We start from the raw sequence: 21,653 nt of genomic DNA, 5'->3' as shown, positions 1-21,653 counted from the left end.
CGGCTGCAAGACAGTTTTTAATATTTGGACATAAACATAATGGTCTTTGATCCGACAGATCATATATACGGGACCTAAAACGTTGTATGAAAAGTATACCCATACCATGATTTTTAGGCCACCGTGCTTTACTGTCTTCAGCGTATGGTTTGGTGGGTACTATGTATTTGGAGGTCGACGGACATATTGACTTGTCCTATTCCACCAAATAAAACCAGTTTGGAGTCATTTGTCCAAAGGATATTACGACATTTGAATAGTGGCTGTTCAAGTGGCTATTGGCGAACTCCAATCTGGCCTTGATATGCCTTTAACCAAGCAGTGACATTTTCCACGGACTTCGCGAATCTAGAATTTATTCAATAAGTCCCCGGCGAATGGTCCCATGACTGATTCCCATGCCAATTCCCGCTCATATATCCGTAGAGGATGCAAAAGGACGAGCTTTGCTGAAGCGAAGTACGCGTCGAGCCTGTACAATTGTGGTTTTGCGAATCGTACCTCGGTTTTTTGGGTTCGGTTCATATTTTATGATTTATAAACTATTTTAAAATTACAATTTGAAAGATTTGGAGTCTCTTTACATGTTTTGCCCTTCTTTCTAGGCTAAGTAATCTGATACCTTTCTCTCATGGAGCAGTGAGGTCCTGCGCCCACAAAAATATTTTTTTTTGCGTTGTAAAGGTGTATTATAGTATAAACTATAATAACGACCGTAATTAAACTCATTTTTTACAAAATTAAAAGAAATTTCGGCACTTTTTGCGAAAGAAAATAAAAAACTGCTATTTCAGTGATCGGCCAAAACGAGCTGCATATGGGAAAAATGATCAATAAAACATAAAAATAGAGCAAATCTAACGGAATTTTTTCTCGATTCTTATCTTTATGTTCCATTTTACAAAAACAATGTGCAATAGATCAGCTTGCAAAAAGGAATATGTACAAAAAACGTTTTGAAGTTGTTCCTCTGCCGCACTGCTATTTCAGTGAACACAGCTGTATGTCCAAGGTAGATCATACGACAAAATCCCGATTTGAGGAGCAGCTAGATTACAATAAGTTGCCAACATGGTCTGATTGTGCGTTTCATTTGAATCGGTGATACCAGCATTTAGCTGCTGAGGAATCAACTAAAAGTAAAGGGAAGCCTAGCCAAGGTTCGAATAAGCGATACTCGAAATCGTCATTCTCATGCACAAAAACAAATCACAAACCTGATTCGAAGTGTCAATATTATTGTTCAGCGACGAATCATAATTTAGGTAGTTGCCAAGCCTTTATGGCTCTGTCCGTGATTCAGCGTTTTGATTTTACGAAACATAATCGGCTGTGCATAAATTGTTTAAATCCTGGTCATCCAGTTAAAAAATGCAAAGCAACAAAGTGTCGCGTGTGCTCTAAGCCTCATAACACACTTCTTCACAGATATGGGCTAGAGCAGCAACCTGTAGCTTCGGGATCAGGTCCTCAAGTGCAATCACAGTCGTTTCCTGTAGCGTTTGATCATTCAAATCAAGCCCACTCATGTCATGTTGCAAGTAGCGACCAAGTGATTCTTGCCAATGCCGTCGTTAAGGTGCGGGATAGATTCGGACAGTTTCAATTAGGACGAGCTCTTTTAGATTTGGGGTTGCAAGTAAACTTTATGGCCGAAGATTTAGCACAACGTTTGCGGTTACATAGGGAGGAGTCATATTTGAATATCACTACGGTCGGGAAGAACGATTCGGTAGAGCGTCAATTCACTCTCGCGTCAATGCTCATAGTTTCGCGACCGATTTTTGGGTGTAAGGTCAATTTCATCATATCAGCCTTACTATGAAGTCAATTATGCCCAATGGAAAATTCCTGCAAACATTGAATTGGCAGACCCTCGTTTTCAGAAGCCCGCAAAAGTGGATTTGCTGATTGGCGCAAAATCCTTTTTTGAACTTCTAAGCGTAGGCCAAATAAAATTGGGTTCCGACCATCCTTCGCTTCAGAAAATATTATTAGGATGGATTGTGTCGGGAAAGAACACTCAACGCCTATCGAGTCAATCTCGAGTAGGCAGCGTCAGTATCAGTGAAAATATAAGTTCTCTCGACACTCTTGTGGAACGATTTTGGGAATTGGAACAAGTCCCAGAGAAATCGAAGGCTGTTTACACAGCTGAACAAGTTGCTTGCAAGCACACAGTTAAAAGACTTTCGTCAGGTCGTTTTGAGGTGAAGCTGCCATTTAAGACAAATCCAAGTGTTCTAGGCTTATTCTTCGAAACGGCAAGACGCATATTTCTTTCGTTAGAGCGCAGACTTGCGAATAGCGAGTTGCAAGACATGTATCACGAGTTTATAAGAGAGTATCTTAACCTTGGACATATGTCACTGCCTCCAACGCCTCCTCCAGGACAACACTATTACATTCCACATCAATGTGTCATGAGCGTTGATAGTAACACCACAAAGTTGGGAGTTGATTCTGATGCGTCAAGTAAAACGTCAACCTCGATCTCATTAAATGAGACTTTAATGGTGGGTTCAACTATTCAGAGGGAGCTTTACGCTATTCTCGCAAGATTTCGATTGAACGAATATGCCTTGACAGCTGATATATCAAAGATGTATAGGCAAGTTAACGTTGCTAACTAAGACCGAAATTTTTAACTCATTTTGTGGAGGGAAAAATTGACTCAAGCTCTTCAAACCTTTCGTCTTAACACTGTTACTCATGGGACAGCCTTTGCTCCATTCTTGGCCATCCGTTGTCCCTTTGAGCTATCAAAAATTTACGCTAATTCACATCCGGTGGCATGAGAGGTAACCTCAAGCGACTTTTACGTTGACGATGTGCTCACAGGAGCGAACAGTTTGGACGAGTTGGAAGTGAAATCATCCAAGTTTGATGACTAATCAGACCTCTGAGTCTGTTAAGACGCTTGGAATGAGGTGGAACCCTCAGTATGATGCATTTCATTATAGTTTCAATCCTTACCTCCCACGAAACACAACATTTTGTCCGTCACAGCTCGTTTTTTTGACCCTTTGGGGTTATTGTGTCCGTTGATCACAAGAGCAAAAATCTTGCTTCAGGAGCTGTGGCGACAAGAATTAGGGGGTTTGAAGCGTACTTAATGGGGAAATGGACCTGATACGAGTGGCCTAGTTCTCATCATATTGAGGTATCACAGGAGTTACAGTTGTCCGAGACGAAAAAAGCGTGTCAGTATGTTCCGTCACAAAAAAACCAACCGAATGTCTTTATTGAACTTGTTGGACGATGTTCGTCATTTAATAAATTAATGTGGATCAAGTCTGTTACACTCGCCATAACTCAAAAGAAGTGAAACATGTGCCTCTATCGGAAATGATTCAGCGAGGCCGGCTATACTATTCGAAATATTTTTCTAAAGAGCAGTTGACTTCCCTAGTACTGGTGGAATTGACAGGATATAATTTAACAAACTTTGTGAACGCATCAATAAAAACCAACAAGTACTTTCTCTTTTAGTTAATAGACGGAAGGGGATCTAGATGTTCAATATGGATTGCATCAAACGGGACCGGTGCTTTAGGTATACTATGAAGCGTTCTATTGTGAATACTTTTTGGGACTGAATGTAGAATGCACAGCAAACAGTTTTTTAAAAATGGATCAACCTTACTTTTTATACCAGGAAACCAGTTTATTCACACACTTATCTGTCGAAAAATGGCCCAACTTTTCATGGAATTTTCTAATTAAATATTCTTGCATTCGACTCGGCACATATGTACATACACAGTTTCTTACTATCCTTCGCTCAGTTTCATTAATCTCCACCTTCTCTCGCACACTACAGATTTCCGGATCTCTTATCTGTTCGATCTCCAAAAGTAAACCAATATCGTAAGGGGATGCACCTACAATTCCCTCAATCTCTTCAACCTCATGTTTCCTAGGTTCACAAGAGCCCGAAGATCTACAAGATTTAGAAGTTTCACACGGCTTACAAAGTTCAATAGGTTTACAAGGTTTACAAGGTTCAAAAGGTTTACAAGGTTCACAAGGTTTACCAGGTTCAACAGTAAAACAAGGTGCAGTAGGACCAGAAGACTTAACAGAAATAATAGGGCTACAACGTCCAAAAGGAACAACATCTCTTGACGGAATCGGACCCGGATCAGAAATTCCTTCAACGTCTGTCACCAGCTCTGTGTGCCTACTCAGCGCATCTACATGGGCCATGTTCGACCCCAGCCTATGGGCTATCGAATAATTAAAACTTTTCAACTAAAGGGACCAACAGGCAATTCGGGGATTTATAGACTTCTTACTCAAGGTTTGAACCAAGGAGCTGCAGTCGGTTACTATCAGCAAAGGTTTATGCTCAAAGTATATTCGGAAACGGCGCAAGGCGTGTATGATTGCCAAGGTTTCGAGTTCAAAACTGTGATAGCGAAATTCGGCTGCAGTGGCCTTTCTCGAGTAGAAGAAAACAGGGTGTAGTTTCTTATTCGGCTGTCGCTGCATCAAAACAGCTCCAAACCCGTGGGAACTTGCGTCCGTGTGCAATTCAGTTTCATACTGCGGATTGCAGATTGATAGGACGGGAGGACTCGATAACTCTGTCCTTAACTGAAGGAATGCTTTTTTCCGAATCCGACATGGAAAACGGTCCCCCTTTTTTAAGAAGGTCGGTCAAAGGCTTTGCTACACGCGAGAAGTTTGGAACGAACTTCCTAAAATAAGAAAATATACCGAGACAGGAATGTAACGTCTTGCTATTAATTGATTCTGGATACTGTTTTATAGCAGTTAACTTATTCCTTGAACATTAACATCATAACCTAGGTAATCTATATATATATCTTCTGCAGGAAACTACTTTTCTTTAAATTTACCTCAAGGTTAAACTCAACGAGTCGATTTAACAACCTAGCTAATATCTTTTTATGCTATTCTACGAAGTATGATGCTAAAATAATATCATCCATATAAAAAACAATCTGTCGGTTTCTTACAAAGTCTCTCAAGGCGTCGAAAATAAATCTTTGGAAAACAGCCGGACCATTTTTCTATTCAAAGTGCCCGTCCGAGGTCACGAAGGCGGTATATTTTACGGATCCTGCTTTAATACCTATGTTGTGAAAGCCACTTTTAAGGTCTATAACTGAGAACACTGATTTACCTTCAAGGTATTCTAAACAGTTTTCAATAAGAGGTAGCGGAAAATTATCCATAGCTTATTCAATCCACGGTAATCAACACACATTTTTACATTTCCATATTTGTTTTTAACTGATGCATGATTCTATTAGTTAAAAGGATGAGACACCGCAGCGGACTAAACGGATATGACTGGCGGAGCTGCTGCCATTTTCATCCCGGCACATCCATCCCAATCTCAACACCATTGGAGTTGGTGTTGGGGCCGGGGGTTGGCCGAGGGGGTGTGCTGATTTTTTGCGCTTTGGCGACTCACTTAACAGCTTCATCCCGTTAAATTGAGCGTCCAGCGCTGTGAACAGGTCACTCCCGGCAGGCATGGCAACAGTAAAGTATGCCATTCTTGGCAGAAATTACTTCAGCGATACGGCCCGTTAAGTCCATACACTTAGCGTGTACGACCGCATCGCAAAGCCAGCAATACAGGCTGGGCTGATCTGCCAAAACTTCTTTTTGGCAGCATTTAATAGCGCAAACAATATTTGACACCATTTTACACAACCTTCAACCACGGTGCACAGATAAGCTGTACGAAAAAAAAAAACAAGAGAGCGGGAGCGTAAGCGTGGGTGAGCAGAGAACAAACGAAAGCTTGGAACCGCTTAAGGGGTTATATACAGTTGTACCGCGCAAAAAAATGCAATTTTGTCGATTTTTTTTTGACATCATAAAAAATATTTATCAAAAATGTTTTGCCGACGTTGTTTCGTACATGTTTCTAGGTACTTTATAAAATTTTTTTATAAAAAAATATTAAATATTAAAAATGTTATGGCCGAATTCCAAGATCGTCTTTTTTTCGATGGTGACTTGCGGTGGACATCATATCCCGAGAACGGTTCTTCCGAAGTCAACAATTCAAAAAAATTTCGTTAGTATATTGTATTGCCTAGTCCTCTAGACCATGGATTTGTAAAAATTTTGATTAAAAAAAAAATGGCGACGGTTTTAACAAAAAATTTCCTTTTTTAAGGTATAAGATTTTTGATTTTTATGCTCTAAAAAAAAAAGTTTTAAAAAAAAATAAAAAATTCTTCGTTAGAGGACTAGCTATTGTTATAAAAAATAAGTGGTCAAAATTTGGTGTTGATCGTATTAATAGTTTTTTAGTTATCGTGTCCACCGCAAAGGTAACTTCGAAAAAAAACGATTCTGAGATAATCGCGTTTAAAGTTTCAAGTTTGTTCCGGCCGACGTGCAGGTCGTGCGCTATAAATAGCTACAACTTCGGTTCTAAAGCTCCGATCTTTATGAATTTTTGTGAGAGTATTTTCAATAGTATATACTTGAAGAATATGCAATAAAAAAAGTCGATTTTTTTTATCATCACAACTGTATGTAACCCCTTAAGTGTAGCTAGAAGCAAATAAACGGGACAGCACAAAGAGGGGACAAGAAAACGCAAAAACTAAAGGTGATTAATAAATAAATAATAAATAATAACTTAACACTGAAAGACACATGCACTCGCGTAGCAGAACGCAAAGTTGGGAATTGTATTTTAAAAATTAAATCTGGACACCGCACAGTAGCGCCTCTCGAACAATTAGCGTTGCAAAAATCAAAAAAGTCATGTTCGCAAAAACCATACTTATTCGACAGGAAATTTAACAAGGATTCAGAATCTGCAATAAAATCAATTTTAATTTTTTTTTTATTTTTTTTATTTTTTTTTGTAGAAGTTATGAGCACTTAAAGTTGAACTTTGTTTCGTTTTTTGCATCATACAAAAAAAATTTGTAAATTGGTCGACTTTCAGGTAATATTAAAAAAAAAACCATAAAACCAATGGTCATGGTTTTAACTTTAAATGATAGATACATTCATAAACTATTAAGGGGGTCTTCTCATTCAAAAGCTGTTTTTTGGACCCTTTTTAAAAAAATTCTTATTTGAAAACGCAAAGAATAATTGAAAACTTTTTTTATTTATTGTATTCAAAAATGTTCAAAGTAACTAAAAAAGTTGTTCTTGCCTCGATACGAGGGTTGTTCAAAGAGTAATGAGACTTCAAACTTGGTGGTCGAAAAAAAAGGTGTCGTCCTGGCGGCCATGATTCAGGGTTTCCAGAGCGTCCGAAATGAAAAATAAAAACGGGGTTATAATCAGAATAGATGTCATTTTCGGCTGACGGAACAGATTTTTTTAAAAAATTTTTTAAACAAAATGGCGGCCATTCAAAAAAAAAATTTCGATTTCGGGCGTTTTTTTTGTAGTTTAGTGTAAAAAAAAAATAGAAAAAAAAATTTAAAAAAAAATCTGTTCCGTCAGCCGAAAATGGTGACAATTCTGCGTCGATTGCACTTTGTTTCATGAAAATCGGTTCAGTTGAACTGGAGATATCATGGCCGCCAGTTCGAAAAACGTGGTTTCGAGATAAACGCGTTTGAAGTTTGAAAAAAGCTCATTTTGCATAGATCTTGCTTCACAAAAAAGGCTGTATCTTCTAAAGTATTTCGAATTTCTAAAAATCCTTTTGGGGACATATACACACCATCCCAAGCTATAAATAAATGCAAAAAAAAAAAAATCGAAAAAAAAAAGTTGCCCAATGAGAAGACCCCCTTAAAGAACCTAAAAAAAACGACACTTTGGTTTGGGCTTCTACAGGTAAATCGCTACCTGCCAGGTGTCCATTTTTTTCACCTTTTTCTGCCTAAAGTAGTCTATATCTTTTGACGCCAATGCCGGCCACTGACTACACTATGACTACAAACTCCGTGGATCTTTCCTGGATCAGAATTAACTTTCATCGGCTGCGTCGAGCTGCGTCTGCGGAAATGCAACGCAAAAAACCAAAACAACTCAGGGTAAAATATACCAAAATATCATAACCGCCACTTACACGGTATATACTATATACCAAATTTAGCGCGCAACTGTTTTGCATCCCAAATACTTTCAATCTGTTTATGTTTTCTGTATTGAAGGACAAAACGTACCTTTTAAAATGGGTTTGGAGGTTTCATATTTATACCTGATTATACTTCCAAAGGGGCAAAAAGAGTACTTTTAAAAAGAGGTAGACCATTTTGTTGTTTACAAAATAGTTTTGGGCTGTACTAGATTTCATATTTATACCTGATTATACTTCCAAAGGGGCAAAAAGAGTACTTTTAAAAAACAGGTAGACCATTTTGTTGTTTACAAAATAGTTTTGGGTTGTACTAGGTAAAAAATGTCTTACCTAAAAATTGCATAACATGAATTTGGGACATATTTACAAAGATGCACAGGTATAACACGTGCATGATGTAACCCTTTAAAAGACCCAAAACCGGGATATGAAAACCGGGATGGAAATACTTCTCGGAGATTTTTTGAAAATTGCCATGTTGGAGTTGACGAGGAAATCATTCAAAGATTGGGTACGATCTTGAATGTACTCAATTGCAAGGAGAAAATTGATTCCGTAAAATATGGGGAATATGCTTCCATCACAGCTTCACTTTTGGCTCAGAAGTATCCACATAAAAGATTGACCCCGACAGTCCACAAAATTTTGGAACATGGTAAAGATATAATTGAATATCAATCTTTGCCTATTGGAGAACTTTCGGAAGAAGCTCAGGAGTCGCTGAATAAATTCTATAAGAAATACAAGTCATCAAGACTGATGCAAAATGAGGACCTGTTCAACATGTTGGCTGCATCATCTGACCCATTTATTGCATCTCTACGGCATGTAAAATCACGAAAAGAGATAGAATCAAGTGATTATAGTCCAGAAATGCTTAGTCTATTAGAAATTCCTCAAATATAAGCATATATTTAGTAATAAGTAGTCAAAATTAACCAAAAATTAAAAAATACTAAAAAAAATTGTAAAAAAAAAAAAAAAAAAAAATTTTCAGTGTTCAAAATATTTTTATTTTATAAATTAAATAAAAATAAAGCAAAAAAATTAACAATCTTTTGTTTTTAAAAATTCGTTTTCATAGAAAAAAAATTATTTTTTCTCTTTGATACCCTATAAAATACCCTATTTGTGGGCGTGGCACATTATGCAGTACATATATAAATTTTACAACAATTACCTGTCCAATGCCGTTTAAATTATTTAGTTATCTCATTTGGTTCAAAAGTTATGATTTTTGCAACGCTAAATGAGAAAAGGCGCTACTGTGCACCGGTGGTTTTAAATGCCAAAAAATTTGTATGCCACCAAATCGCAAATTTTGATTGAATGGTGAAATTCAGTGCGTGTACATCATTATTCTTTGCGGCAAGAATTGCTCGTTGATTTAAGGGGGGACATCTGAGTAACTGGCCAAAAAAAAACCGATTTTCAAGAATTTTTTTTTGCCAAATGAAAAAGCAAATCGAAAAATTTTAAAGTAGGTTTTATAATGTTATATGTGAAGTACAAAATACATTTTTTGGAATAAATCGAAAACAAAATGGCGGCTGTGCAGCATTTCTTCGTAGGCCCTATTTTTTTGAAAGGGGTCCATGGCCGGAAATCTAACGTCCTTAATTTTTGATCTAGAACAAAAAATCAAATTTTGTTACTTTCTGTATTTCAACCGCTATCGACACACGTAGGATTTTTTCGATATTTTGATTTTTAGCAAAACGGTGAGTGATTAAATAAAATGTTCAATTTTCATGTAAAAAAACGTCACAAAATTGTTGATAAAAAAAAAGTAAGCAAAAAAAAAAAAATCTACGTGTGTCGATAGCCATAGGTATTTTAAATATACTGTCAAAATTTCAGATCGATCGGTTAAGATTTGTTCGAGTTAGGTTTCCGGCCAACTCAAAAAAAGTGGTTTTGAGAAAAACGCGTTTAAAGTTTTAAAATCGTATATATTTACATGAGAGGCATCGCCGCAGAATGGAAAATTTCGACACTTAGACACATTATTATTTTTAAAAAAAGTTACTCAGATGTCCCCCCTTAACCAAGCAAAATTCTGATAATTCTCACTTATGTTTGGGAAAACATTTTCAATAAGAGCTAATAGAGAGTCTACAAATCCGCAATAGACGTTGGTAGGAGTAATTAATCCAGATGTCGCATCAAATGGGACTTGTCCATTTCCAACAGCGAACAATTGTTTGGAAAATTGTGCCGCACCTTGATCATTTTGAAGTTGAACTCTTATTTTAGTGGTAAGCGATAAGGTTTTTACGTTATTCCATAAAGGTGATGCCTTCAGGCAAGCATTCAATTTACTGGCATCATCTGCCTGAAATCGCCTGCCAACAATATCATCAAGCCACCACAGATGTTTTTATTTCGTCGAGGATCCTTCAGCATATTGCTTCTTCGCTGAACGACAATATCCCGCAATTTAGTTGGATCGCCAACAATAATTGCAGGAAGATTATTAACAATGGGTGCATTAATTCTTCGCACATGTTCACCAGCTGGGATGCAATCCGCTCTTATGACAAATTTGTGCGTATCCGATGGCATTTGTTTCAATGATTTTTTGAACGTATTAAACATTAGCGTGAAAAAAAGCAACTGTTTAATAATTCGTCTCTTTAACTGTTGTGTTCTCTGTATATTGCACCGCACATTCGGCTGATCCTCTATCGACGAAATGAAATATATTTGCAGAAATTGATGCGGTTCATCTGCATCTGTATCTGTAATTGCAAACAATCATTGGTGAAAAATAATTGGTTTTGTATGTTGTATCTATTACCTTGCAAGTCAGCCTGTTCGAAAGATATTAGCTCCAAAAGAAGTCATGCCGAAGCAGTTATTGTATTCAAGAATGGTGTGAACAAAATGGGTGGAATCTGGATCACTTCCATAGAACAACGGTTTTAGTAGCTGTTGTGGTGTGAGTAATGCATCCAGTTTGACTCTTCCACTTGCGCAGCACAATCCAGCCGTTTCTCTTTTGAACTTTTACGCATTGCAATATCGGCATATAGTCGTCATAGGTCCAATATCTAAATTTTCATCATCACTGTAATACGCAGTGGGATCAAATTGGAATGCCAAGCAATTGTGTGATACCAATGATCTTCGTGTGCACACGCGTTGTCTCAATCGGGCATTTTCTCTTATTATATTGAGACTTTCTTCGCTTAAGTTCTGTGAGTGCACTTCTTGCTGGCTTGCATGTCTTGTGCGGCGGCCAATGTTCGCACGTCGTGCTCTAGCCATTTTGAACTATATAATTTACACACTTTAACTTACCACCTTAAAGACAAATACCTGCTGTTGAAATTAGATAAAAATTTTCACAGAACACGTGATTGATTTGATGGTTTCCAATTAAAATGTTAGGAAATGAATAATAGATCAGAGAGAGAGGTGAGAGGTGCTGTATGCGAAAAATTATTTTCCCGCTTTTCTGTTGACATTTTCCTGAATTTTCTTTGCTACACAACTCACGGAGCCCGATACCTTTCCAACGAACGATAAACCGTGGAAAACCCAACTTATTTTTATATAGTAGATTATGAGTGATTATATAGAGATTAAGTAGATTACATGTAAACCAACATTTTTTGGCAATTTTTTTTTTTTTTTTGTTTAAAAAATAGTTTATTACTTAAAGAATATACTGTGTAAGTTTCGTTACCGAATTCCAACGTTAAATGCCTCAAATCAAGTATGCACTCAAGGTATAAGTTAACACATCCATTTCCCATAAGGCAAATTCGCGGAGTTGCAGGCCGCATCCGGTGGCCAACACGCGCAACGGCGAATCTGGTGACCAAGCACTCCGAGGGCAATTGCCTGGAGTCCGTCGCCCGGCAACAAGTTGCTGACCCGGCACTTTACCAACGGTGCCGGGAACATTCGGGCGGCGCATGATCGACATGCGCCGGATACCAAGTGCTGACCAGGCATCTTGGCGGCAGCGCTGCGGCTACCCAAAGACTACAAGCCGCGGCCGCCGTAGACCTTTAGTTTAGTTTAGAATCATAACTCCACAGCCGTAGCTGTGCAATTTAATAAACCACTGTAACAATAATTTCATCTTACCCTAGCGGGTCAAGATCAATAAACAGAATTGAAACCAAACTCGTCTCCTTTATTACCATTGCCTTCACAGGCGATCGGGAAACAGGTTGTAACCAATCTAAATATAATTGGCGCCCAGCATAACCGATCTCACGACCGCGCTTAAAAGAAGTTAGCCGAAAAAAAAAAAAAAAGAAACACTCGCGCGGAAACAGTGAATTACTTTGTGAAAAGTTACAAAACTTGTGCAGTGAATAAAAAAAAAAAGAAGGAAAACTTAACAAATATAAATTGCGACGAACAGTGGCAATAGTGCGATAAATCGACAAATAAAAAGTCGAAAAACAGTTATTGTGGAAAAAATAATTCAGAAATTGGCAGAGCCCGGAGCATAGCCAAAATAAAAAATTGACAAATTTGGCAGCATAGCCAAAATAAATAAAAAATTAATTTAAAAAAAAATTTTTGTTAATTAAATAAATCAAATCATCAGGGGCAGAGCCATTCCGCATAGCCCAGCAGCAAAAAACACCGACGGCAACAACGACGACTTGGCAGAGCCCGGAGCATAGCCAAAGAAAAAATCAACAAACTTGGCAGCATAGCCAAAATAAAAATTAAATAAATAAAATCATCACGGGCAGAGCCATTCTGCATAGCCCGACAACAAAAAAACACCGACGGCAGCAGCGACGGTAGCAGCGACGACCGCAGCGACAGCGACGACGGCGAATAAATATAAGAAATGTGAGTAGGCTTCTTGTCTCCGCCAATTAAAATCGAGCTCAGTCGCCATTACAGTGGGCATAGTTCTATTTGTCCCAAGTAAAATTAAAAATAAATAAAGTCGGGAATATTTTACCGAAGTTTAAGGAAATTAACTAATTTTATTTAATTAAAATTAAATTCAAAATAAATAAATCGGGGATATTTCCTCGAAACCTAAAAATTCCATATGTACAAAATAATACAGTGGACTCGTTTTTTTCTTATTAAAACAATAATTAATAAATCAGGATTTAAAATTTCAATTTATAAAAATCCAACTGTGAAGACGATACAGTTTTTAGAAAATTAACAAAAAAAAAAAGACATTCTTGAAACTTCCGACCTTTACGCATATCAAATACTCTTACAGGAATTGGAGGTTGGGCGAACGATAAATCGTTCTACATTTTTCATTCTTTCAGCACTTGGAGGGTGGGAATAAAAAAACAGATTTATGAGTAAGGAACTGTCAGACGAGGAAATTCCTTCAGACGAGGAAGTTCTCGAAGAATATAATAGAAGAATGGAGGCAAGACGAAACGCTCACTCTGAAGCGGGTCAGTCGACCAGCAGAGAAGCACAAGAACAGGTCTTGCTCATGCAGCAAGTCCAAATCACTGCCATGGAGGCGGCCATACAGGACGCACTTCAAAGGCAGCAAAAATTATTCGAGGATAGATTAGCCCTTGTCCAACAGGAGTTGGACTCATTGAGAGTTCGGGACAATAACCCAAAAATCAAAACATATACCGAAATTGAGCTTAAGCCAGGAGAGGTATTTTGCGACGAACCACTCGACATGGTGAAGTCGGTCCCAACATTTGATGGGAAGCAGGAAAATTACGTTGCCTGGAGACAAGCTGCCTGTGCAGCATATAAAGTTTTCGAAAACTATGAAGGCAGCAGCCGCCATTATCAGGCCGTGGGAATAATAAAAAATAAAATAACCGGCCCGGCAGCTGCCGCCCTATCTCCATTCAACACAGTGTTTAATTTCAATGCCATATTGGCACGTTTAGACTTCACATACGCGGACAAAACTCCGACGCATGTAATTAAGCAAGAATTAAGCTTGTCCAGACAGGGGGAACTGCCCCTTCTTAAATACTATGATGAAATTGAGCGCAAGTTAACACTTCTAACAAACAAAACCATCATGACCCATGACGCAGCCGCAGCGGCCGTCCTAAATGAGCAGCACAGGGAGGACGCCCTACACGCGTTTGTCTCTGGCTTGAAAAAATCATTGAAGATAGCAGTCTTCCCGGCACAGCCGCGAGATTTGCCGTCAGCATTAGCGCTAGCGCAAGAAGCTGAATCGAGCAACGAAAGAACCATCTTCGCAGCCAGCTTTGCTCAGCACACAGAGGAAAAATCGTTCAGACCAAACAACCAGCGCAAAACGAGCTGGAGAAGTTATGAACAAAACCAAAATTCGGGGGCAATAAAAAAGAATCCTCACTTTGTCCGAACCCAGAGGGATAATAACCAAAGTGGTTCATCCCGGCAAAAACCGCGTAATAACGCAGATAATAAACAGCCAGCACCAGAGCCGATGGAAGTTGACACTTCCTCTCGGTTCAGGCAACCTACAACTTGGCAAAAAGGGCAGTCGAATCGATTCCCACAAAAGATAAACTTCTTGCCGGAACAAGAATCCGACAATGAGGACTACAACTCAGTCGCTCAAGCTTCTGCCACTGAGATAGAAGACGACCTAGAAGCAGAGGACTCCTGCAATTTTTTAGGGTAAAGTCCCTGCTCCCCTATATTACCCGTAAGGTGGCAGGAAAAGAAATAAGAATATTATTGGATACGGGTACCTCTAAAAACTTTATTACTCCACTCCCGGGGCTGAAAGGCGTCGTGGAAGCGGAGAAACCTTTTACAGTAAAGTCAATCCATGGCTCTACTAAAATCGACAAAAAATGTCTAGTTTCGGTGTTCAACGTAAAGACACCCTTTTTTATCTTAAAGAACCTCAAAGACCTCGACGGTATTATCGGACTCGACTTGCTTAAACAAGTGAATGCGACACTGGATTTTACCAACAATGTCTTGCGGACAAGTAACGGAAACGAAAGTATCCAGTTTACTAAAGCAAAAAACGTCAACTTCATTAAAATCGATGACGAGGACGTCCCCGTGGCAATTAAAGCCACTTTCGATAAAATGATTGTAAAAAATCATGGAGCCTTCGCCGACACAGACGAAGCTCTACCTTTTAATATAAACACTATTGCTACAATCAAAACTGACGGGGAGCCAGTATACTCCAAGTCATACCCTCACCCCATGGGTGTAACTGAATTCGTCAATGCAGAGGTTAAACAACTTCTCGCGGACGGCGTAATCAGACCATCCAGATCCCCATATAACAACCCTACGTGGGTCGTGGACAAAAAGGGCACAGACCAAAACGGGGTAAAAAAGAAGCGATTAGTCATCGACTTCAGAAAGCTAAACCAGAAAACCGTGGACGATAGATACTAGGGATAGGGTATCGATCTCGACAATACTGTCAAACATAGGCGAGTCCCAATTTTTTACAACACTCGACCTAAAATCCGGATTCCACCAAATAGAATTGGCGGAAAGGGATAGAGAAAAAACTGCTTTCTCCATAAACAATGGCAAATACGAATTCTGTAGGTTGCCATTCGGACTAAAAAATGCCCCTAGCATTTTCCAAAGGGCCATTGATGACGTGCTAAGAGATGGAATCTCTAAAATATGCTACGTTTATGTAGATGACGTCATAATATTCTCCAAAACGAAAGAGGACCATGTAAAAGATGTAGATTGGGTACTCAATAAACTTTTGGAGGCAGGCATGAGGGTATCCCAAGAAAAGTCAAAGTTCTTTAAAAAGAGCGTTGAATACTTGGGATTTATCGTGTCACAGGGGGGGCTTAAAACATCACCTGAAAAGGTAAAAGCCATAAAGGAATTTCCCCCACCCAAATCGCTCTTCGACCTCAGGTCATTCCTAGGGTTAGCAAGCTACTACAGGTGCTTCATATAAAACTTTGCGACAATCGCAAGACCCTTGACAAATATTCTGAAAGGGGAAAATGGAAAGGCCAGTAAATACCAGTCAAGAAAAATTGACATAAATTTGACAAATGAGCAAAGAGAATCTTTTGACAGACTGAGAGAAATCTTAGCATCAGAAGACGTTCTCCTCTCATACCCAGACTTTAAGAGGCCATTCGATCTAACGACGGATGCGTCAGGCTTTGGTCTAGGGGCAGTGCTATCTCAAGACGGCCGTCCAATCACCATGATATCACGCGCCCTGCGTGATTGTGAAAAAAATTATGCGACCAATGAGCGGGAACTCCTCGCTATTGCATGGGCATTAAAAAGTCTCCGAAATTACCTCTACGGGGTAAAAGGCTTGAAAATCTTCACTGACCATCAGCCACTAACCTTCGCCGTCTCCGATAAAAATCCTAATGCAAAGCTGAAACGCTGGAAAGGGATTATCGATGACCATGGCGCAACACTAGTTTACAAGCCAGGGAAGGAAAACCTCGTGGCGGACGCACTGTCCCGCCAGAACATAAACGCCCTCCAAGACGGGCAAGAATCTGACATAGCAACAGTACATAGCGAACAGTCGCTAACTTACACGATCGACTCAACCGACAATCCCGTAAACTGCTTCCGGAATCAAATAATAATTGAAGAAGGAAACGGTTTCTCGGTAGATACGTTCATCTTGTTTAAGAGCAAAGTAAGGCACGTGATCAGAATACAAAATCGCGACAACCTACTAGAAGCCCTACAAGATGCTGTGAATGCGGAGGTAGTAAATGCAATACATTGCTCATTACCGATCCTAGCGTTCATTCAACATCAACTAGTTGAATTATTCCCTAGCACTTCCTTCAAGTATGCGAAGAGCTTTGTACAAGACATAACGGACGTAACAGAACAAAGGGAAATAGTTGTAACAGAGCACAACAGGGCTCACCGAGCGGCACAGGAAAATGTTAAACAAATCCTGAGGGATTATTTCTTCCCGAAAATGCTGCGGTTAGCAACAGAAGTAACTGCAAACGCCATCCATCCAAGCAGGCAGTAGCGGTAACACCCATCCCTTCTTCCGTAAGAGAAATCCTACACATAGACATTTTCTCAACGGACGGGACACTTTTTCTTACATGCGTCGATAAATTCTCAAAGTTCGCTACAGTGCAGAAGATCGCATCAAGGGCTATTGTGGATATTAAAGCTCCTCTACTACACATAATAAATTTTTTTCCCAAAACCAAAACAGTTTACTGTGACAATGAAAAGTCACTAAATTCAGAAACCATCAAGTCTTTTCTTTTGAACCATTTCAACATAACAGTCTCAAACGCTCCACCTCTGCATAGCACCTCAAATGGGCAGGTAGAGAGGTTTCATAGCACCCTGGCGGAAATAGCCAGATGCCTGAAGCTTGGAAGCAACCTAAACGATACGGTCGAACTAATTCTCCTTGCAACAAATAAATACAATAGCTCAATCCACTCGGTAACCAACAGGAAACCAATGGAGGTAATTCATTCGAAACCTGTAGAATTCGAGAGGGAAATTAACAGGAAAATCCAACAGGCACAAGAAAGAAGCCTAGACCAGGTAAACAAAGACAGGACTTACAAAAACTATCAGGTCGGCGAGAAAGTTTTTTTGAAAACGAACAGACGCCTAGGTAACAAGCTCTCACCACTTTGTTCAGAAGAGGTTGTTGAAGCGGACCTGGGGACAACGGTCCTAATTAAAGGGAGAGTGGTCCATAAGGACAACCTGCGTTAACCATCTTCGCTAGACTCTCCAACCTAATTTTCGCATTTTCTATACTTTTTAGGTTCCTATTTCTGACACTAACGGCTGTTAGGACGGACGCGACTATAAGACTAAATGACTATACGAACACAGACTACATACCAATAGAAGACGGTAACATCATAGTGTGGGAGTCCTATGGGTACTTACAGCACGCGACTAACATGACGTCATACGAAGACTACGCTGACCAGACGGAGACACTAACTAAGACATTCACTGACGACCACCGGATGCCGGTAATAAAGACGGACCTCGGACATATTCGCAAGTTGGTAGTTACCCTTAAGTTCCATCATAGGGCTGCTAGGAGTCTCAACATACTCGGGACAGCCTTAAAGGTTGTTGCGGGCACTCCCGACTTCAATGATTGGGAGCAAGTAAAATTCAATCAGGAAACATTAATGAAAGCGGACGAGGGACAGACAGAGCTAAATATCAAGTTTCAAGAACGTCTAAACGAACTCGCTAACGCGATGAATCAAATCCAGAAATTCGAGTCAGATAAAGAAACACACCTTTTGGAAATCATCTTAGCAAAAAACAGAATCGTCATCACAGATTTGGAAAACATATTAATGGGCCTAACCCTAGCAAAGTTAAACATTGTAAGTCCAGCAATCCTTGATAACTCCGACATTGGCGAATTTAAAGACATGCAGCCTATTAATGTTAGCTTAATAGAGTTATTAGAAGTATCTAGTATTAGTGTTTTTCAAACCCCAGACATCCTCCACTTCCTCATTAAATTCCCTAAACCTAAGTTTACATGTAAGCAAATTACGGTCTACCCGGTCCAGCACCATAATAAAATCTTGGACCTCGAGAAAGGAAACTTGGTCGCCGAATGCCCCGAACGAAACCTAAATATCGGACACTGCAAGACAACAGTCGGTGCCACCTTCTGCAAGGAGCTGCAAGACGACACGTGTGCTCAGCAACTGATATCTGGAGCCGTTGCACATTGCTCCACACTGCCAGGCCACCTTGACCCAATTACCATGGTGGACCACGGCACTATCATTGTAAATGAGGCCAACGTGACTGTAACCGATGACCAAGGTCGGGACCAGAGAATAACCGGAACTTACTTGGTGACATTTTCGGACCGAGTGAGCCTCAACGGAACCTGGTACGTTAACCAGCTGGGGAACTCGATGAAGAAGCCCGCCGTATCAGGCATGACTGTGGTCAACGTCACGACACACCAAAATCGACTAAGTCTACCACTCCTCCACGCACTAAGCTTGACGAACCTCCAGCACATCGGAACACTTCGGGATAAGCTTACCATGGGCTCCTTCATTAACTACGCTTTCGCACTACTCGCCGCCCTTCTGCTGTGCTCCACTGTCTGGCTTGGATACTGCCATCTTAAAACCAATAGCCATGCAGTCTCTGGAATCCTTGGCGACGTAGAAGCTGAAGGTCACCGGGACGGCGACCACTTAAAAGGGGGAATAGTTAACACATCCATTTCCCATACGGCAAATTCGCGGAGTTGCAGGCCGCATCCGGTGGCCAAAACGCGCAACGGCGAATCTGGTGACCAAGCACTCCGAGGGCAATTGCCTGGAGTCCGTCGCCCGGCAACAAGTTGCTGACCCGGCACTTTACCAACGGTGCCGGGAACATTCGGGCGGCGCATGATCGACATGCGCCGGATACCAAGTGCTGACCAGGCATCTTGGCGGCAGCGCTGCGGCTACCCAAAGACTACAAGCCGCGGCCGCCGTAGACCTTTAGTTTAGTTTAGAATCATAACTCCACAGCCGTAGCTGTGCAATTTAATAAACCACTGTAACAATAATTTCATATCTTACCCTAGCGGGTCAAGATCAATAAACAGAATTGAAACCAAACTCGTCTCCTTTATTACCATTGCCTTCACAGGCGATCGGGAAACAGGTAGTAACCAATCTAAATATAATTTATACAAGTGTTAACGTGGGCGCATCAAAAACTTTAAACGTCTTTTTCTCAGCTTCTAATTTTTGAATTTTTACCTATGCTTTGGACACGATTCACAAAAAACTATGTAACATATCGGAGTGGATCAAAAATTATTATGATCAGCATGAAATTATCTTCTATTTGAACCTACATGGGAAGTATAAAAATTAGTATTACTATTTTTTAAGAGGGTGGGAAGTGAAATCTGATTCCCTGAAAATAGCATTTTCCCCTTCAAAACTAAATTTAATATTTTGATTATAATTTCTTTTTGGTTTTTTAGGTTCGAATAGAAGGTTCAAATTACGTGCTCTATCGTGTCCATAGCCGGGAAACTCAAAGCTTGAGACGCTGCGGCATGTTTTCCATAGGTCCGCCATTTTGTAAAATATTGTTTATAACAACATTTTTTTATCATCTCCGATTCTACTTTTAACTACCATATATCTAAAGTTTTAAGATAGCTTGACTATTTCCTACATTAAAAAATTCACGAAAAATGTCTAAATTTGGACAGTTTACATGTATGTTATATCCCCCCTTAAGGCTGATATTGAAGCAATAAGTAATACCTTATTATAATAACTTATTTTTATACCCTTGCAGGGTATTATAATTTCAGTCAGAAGTTTGCAACGCAGTGAAGGAGACCTTTCCGACCCTATAAAGTATATATATTCTTGATGAGCATCAACAGCCGAGTCGATCTAGCCATGTCCGTCCGTCTGTCCGTTTTTACGCAAACTAGTCCCTCAGTTTTAAAGCTATCTGAATGAAACTTTGCATATAGTCTTCTATATACTCTCACTGATATATATGTCGGAACGGGCCGGATCGGATGACTATATCATATAGCTGCCATACAAATGTTCGATAAATTTTTAGAAAAAAAAGTATAACTTGGCTGTTTTCCAACATTTTTGCACAATTTTTTAGGTATGGCCATTTTATATTATTTCAGAATTTCGATAAACGTTTCATGAAAATCGGACGACTATATCTTATAGCTGCCATAGAAACGATCGGTAGATGTAGAGAAAATGTAAAGCTGGGAATGCAAAACTGTAACTGTCAAACTGTAAACATAATAAGTATAGCTAAAATGTAATGAAATAATATCTGCAAGGGTATACAAACTTCGGCGTGCCGAAGTTAGCTTCCTTTCTTGTTATATTGTAGATTAAGGCTGATATTGAAGTAATAAGTAATACCTTATTATAGTAGGTTCGCTAACTATGAGACGGGCGAAGTCCATTACTTCCTTATCGTAAGTTGCAGAAAAAAACAACATCTGGCATTCTGGGCTTAGCATTCTGTAAAAAAAAAAAAAACATATTCCAAATAATAATACCATAATATTACAAATTGAGTTATAAGACTATATTATAATTAGACTAGCTGGAGTAACCCAGCGAAAGACCGCAAAATACATATGCATGTTAGCTGCGTAGAAACAGGCTGAAAATATCAGAATGAACTCCTTAACTATAAGCCGGAAGGGTACTCCTGTAAATATCAGTCTCAGAGATCCAGCGGTTAGCATTACTACAGTAACTTACAGCAACTTCATTATTTGTGTAGGATTTAAAACAGGCGCGTTTCCTTCGCGGCACACTCGAAGCTGTTTAAGCTATCTGGCAATACAACATCAAAATGATATTAAAATACTACTCGATAGTTAGAATATGGAGAATTCAGAACAGAGAAGTCATGTTTTGTCATCACTAGACTGCCAAGAGAGAAAAGAAGAAGTTGTAAAAGAAGAGCTCCTGAAAAACTAAAAGAAAAAACTTTGTAAAACCAAATCTTTAAATAAAAAATTGCATTAAATATTAAATTCCTACAATTTTGGGACTCAACCGGGATTTAACCCAAACATCAAATGCCAGACAATTGGAGAGTGATGATGTGCGTTTTCACACACAATTACAACTGAACAAGAATTGCGACTTGTGGTGAAAGTACAACTGGA

At 39.4% G+C, this 21,653-nt stretch overlaps 1 protein-coding gene across 4 annotated transcripts in view; it reads right to left on the bottom strand.

Moving 5' to 3' along the window:
- The window catches only part of Dbp80 (putative ATP-dependent RNA helicase Dbp80), a 170,741-nt gene that overhangs the window by 82,133 nt on the left and 66,955 nt on the right, over window positions 1-21,653 (bottom strand). For 3 of the 4 annotated variants that reach the window (XM_041776432.2, XM_041776431.2, XM_070284904.1), the window contains one exon: window positions 20,893-20,994. The exons of the other annotated variant lie outside the window; for it this stretch is intronic. In XM_041776432.2, coding sequence (XP_041632366.1) covers window positions 20,893-20,994 — 102 coding nt within the window. The remainder of the gene's footprint in view (window positions 1-20,892; window positions 20,995-21,653) is intronic. 4 annotated transcript variants of the gene reach the window in all.

Source organism: Drosophila kikkawai, chromosome 3L (genome assembly GCF_030179895.1).
Source record: "Drosophila kikkawai strain 14028-0561.14 chromosome 3L, DkikHiC1v2, whole genome shotgun sequence".
Classification (NCBI taxonomy): domain Eukaryota; kingdom Metazoa; phylum Arthropoda; class Insecta; order Diptera; family Drosophilidae; genus Drosophila; species Drosophila kikkawai.
This window is presented reverse-complemented; position numbering and strand designations above follow the sequence as displayed.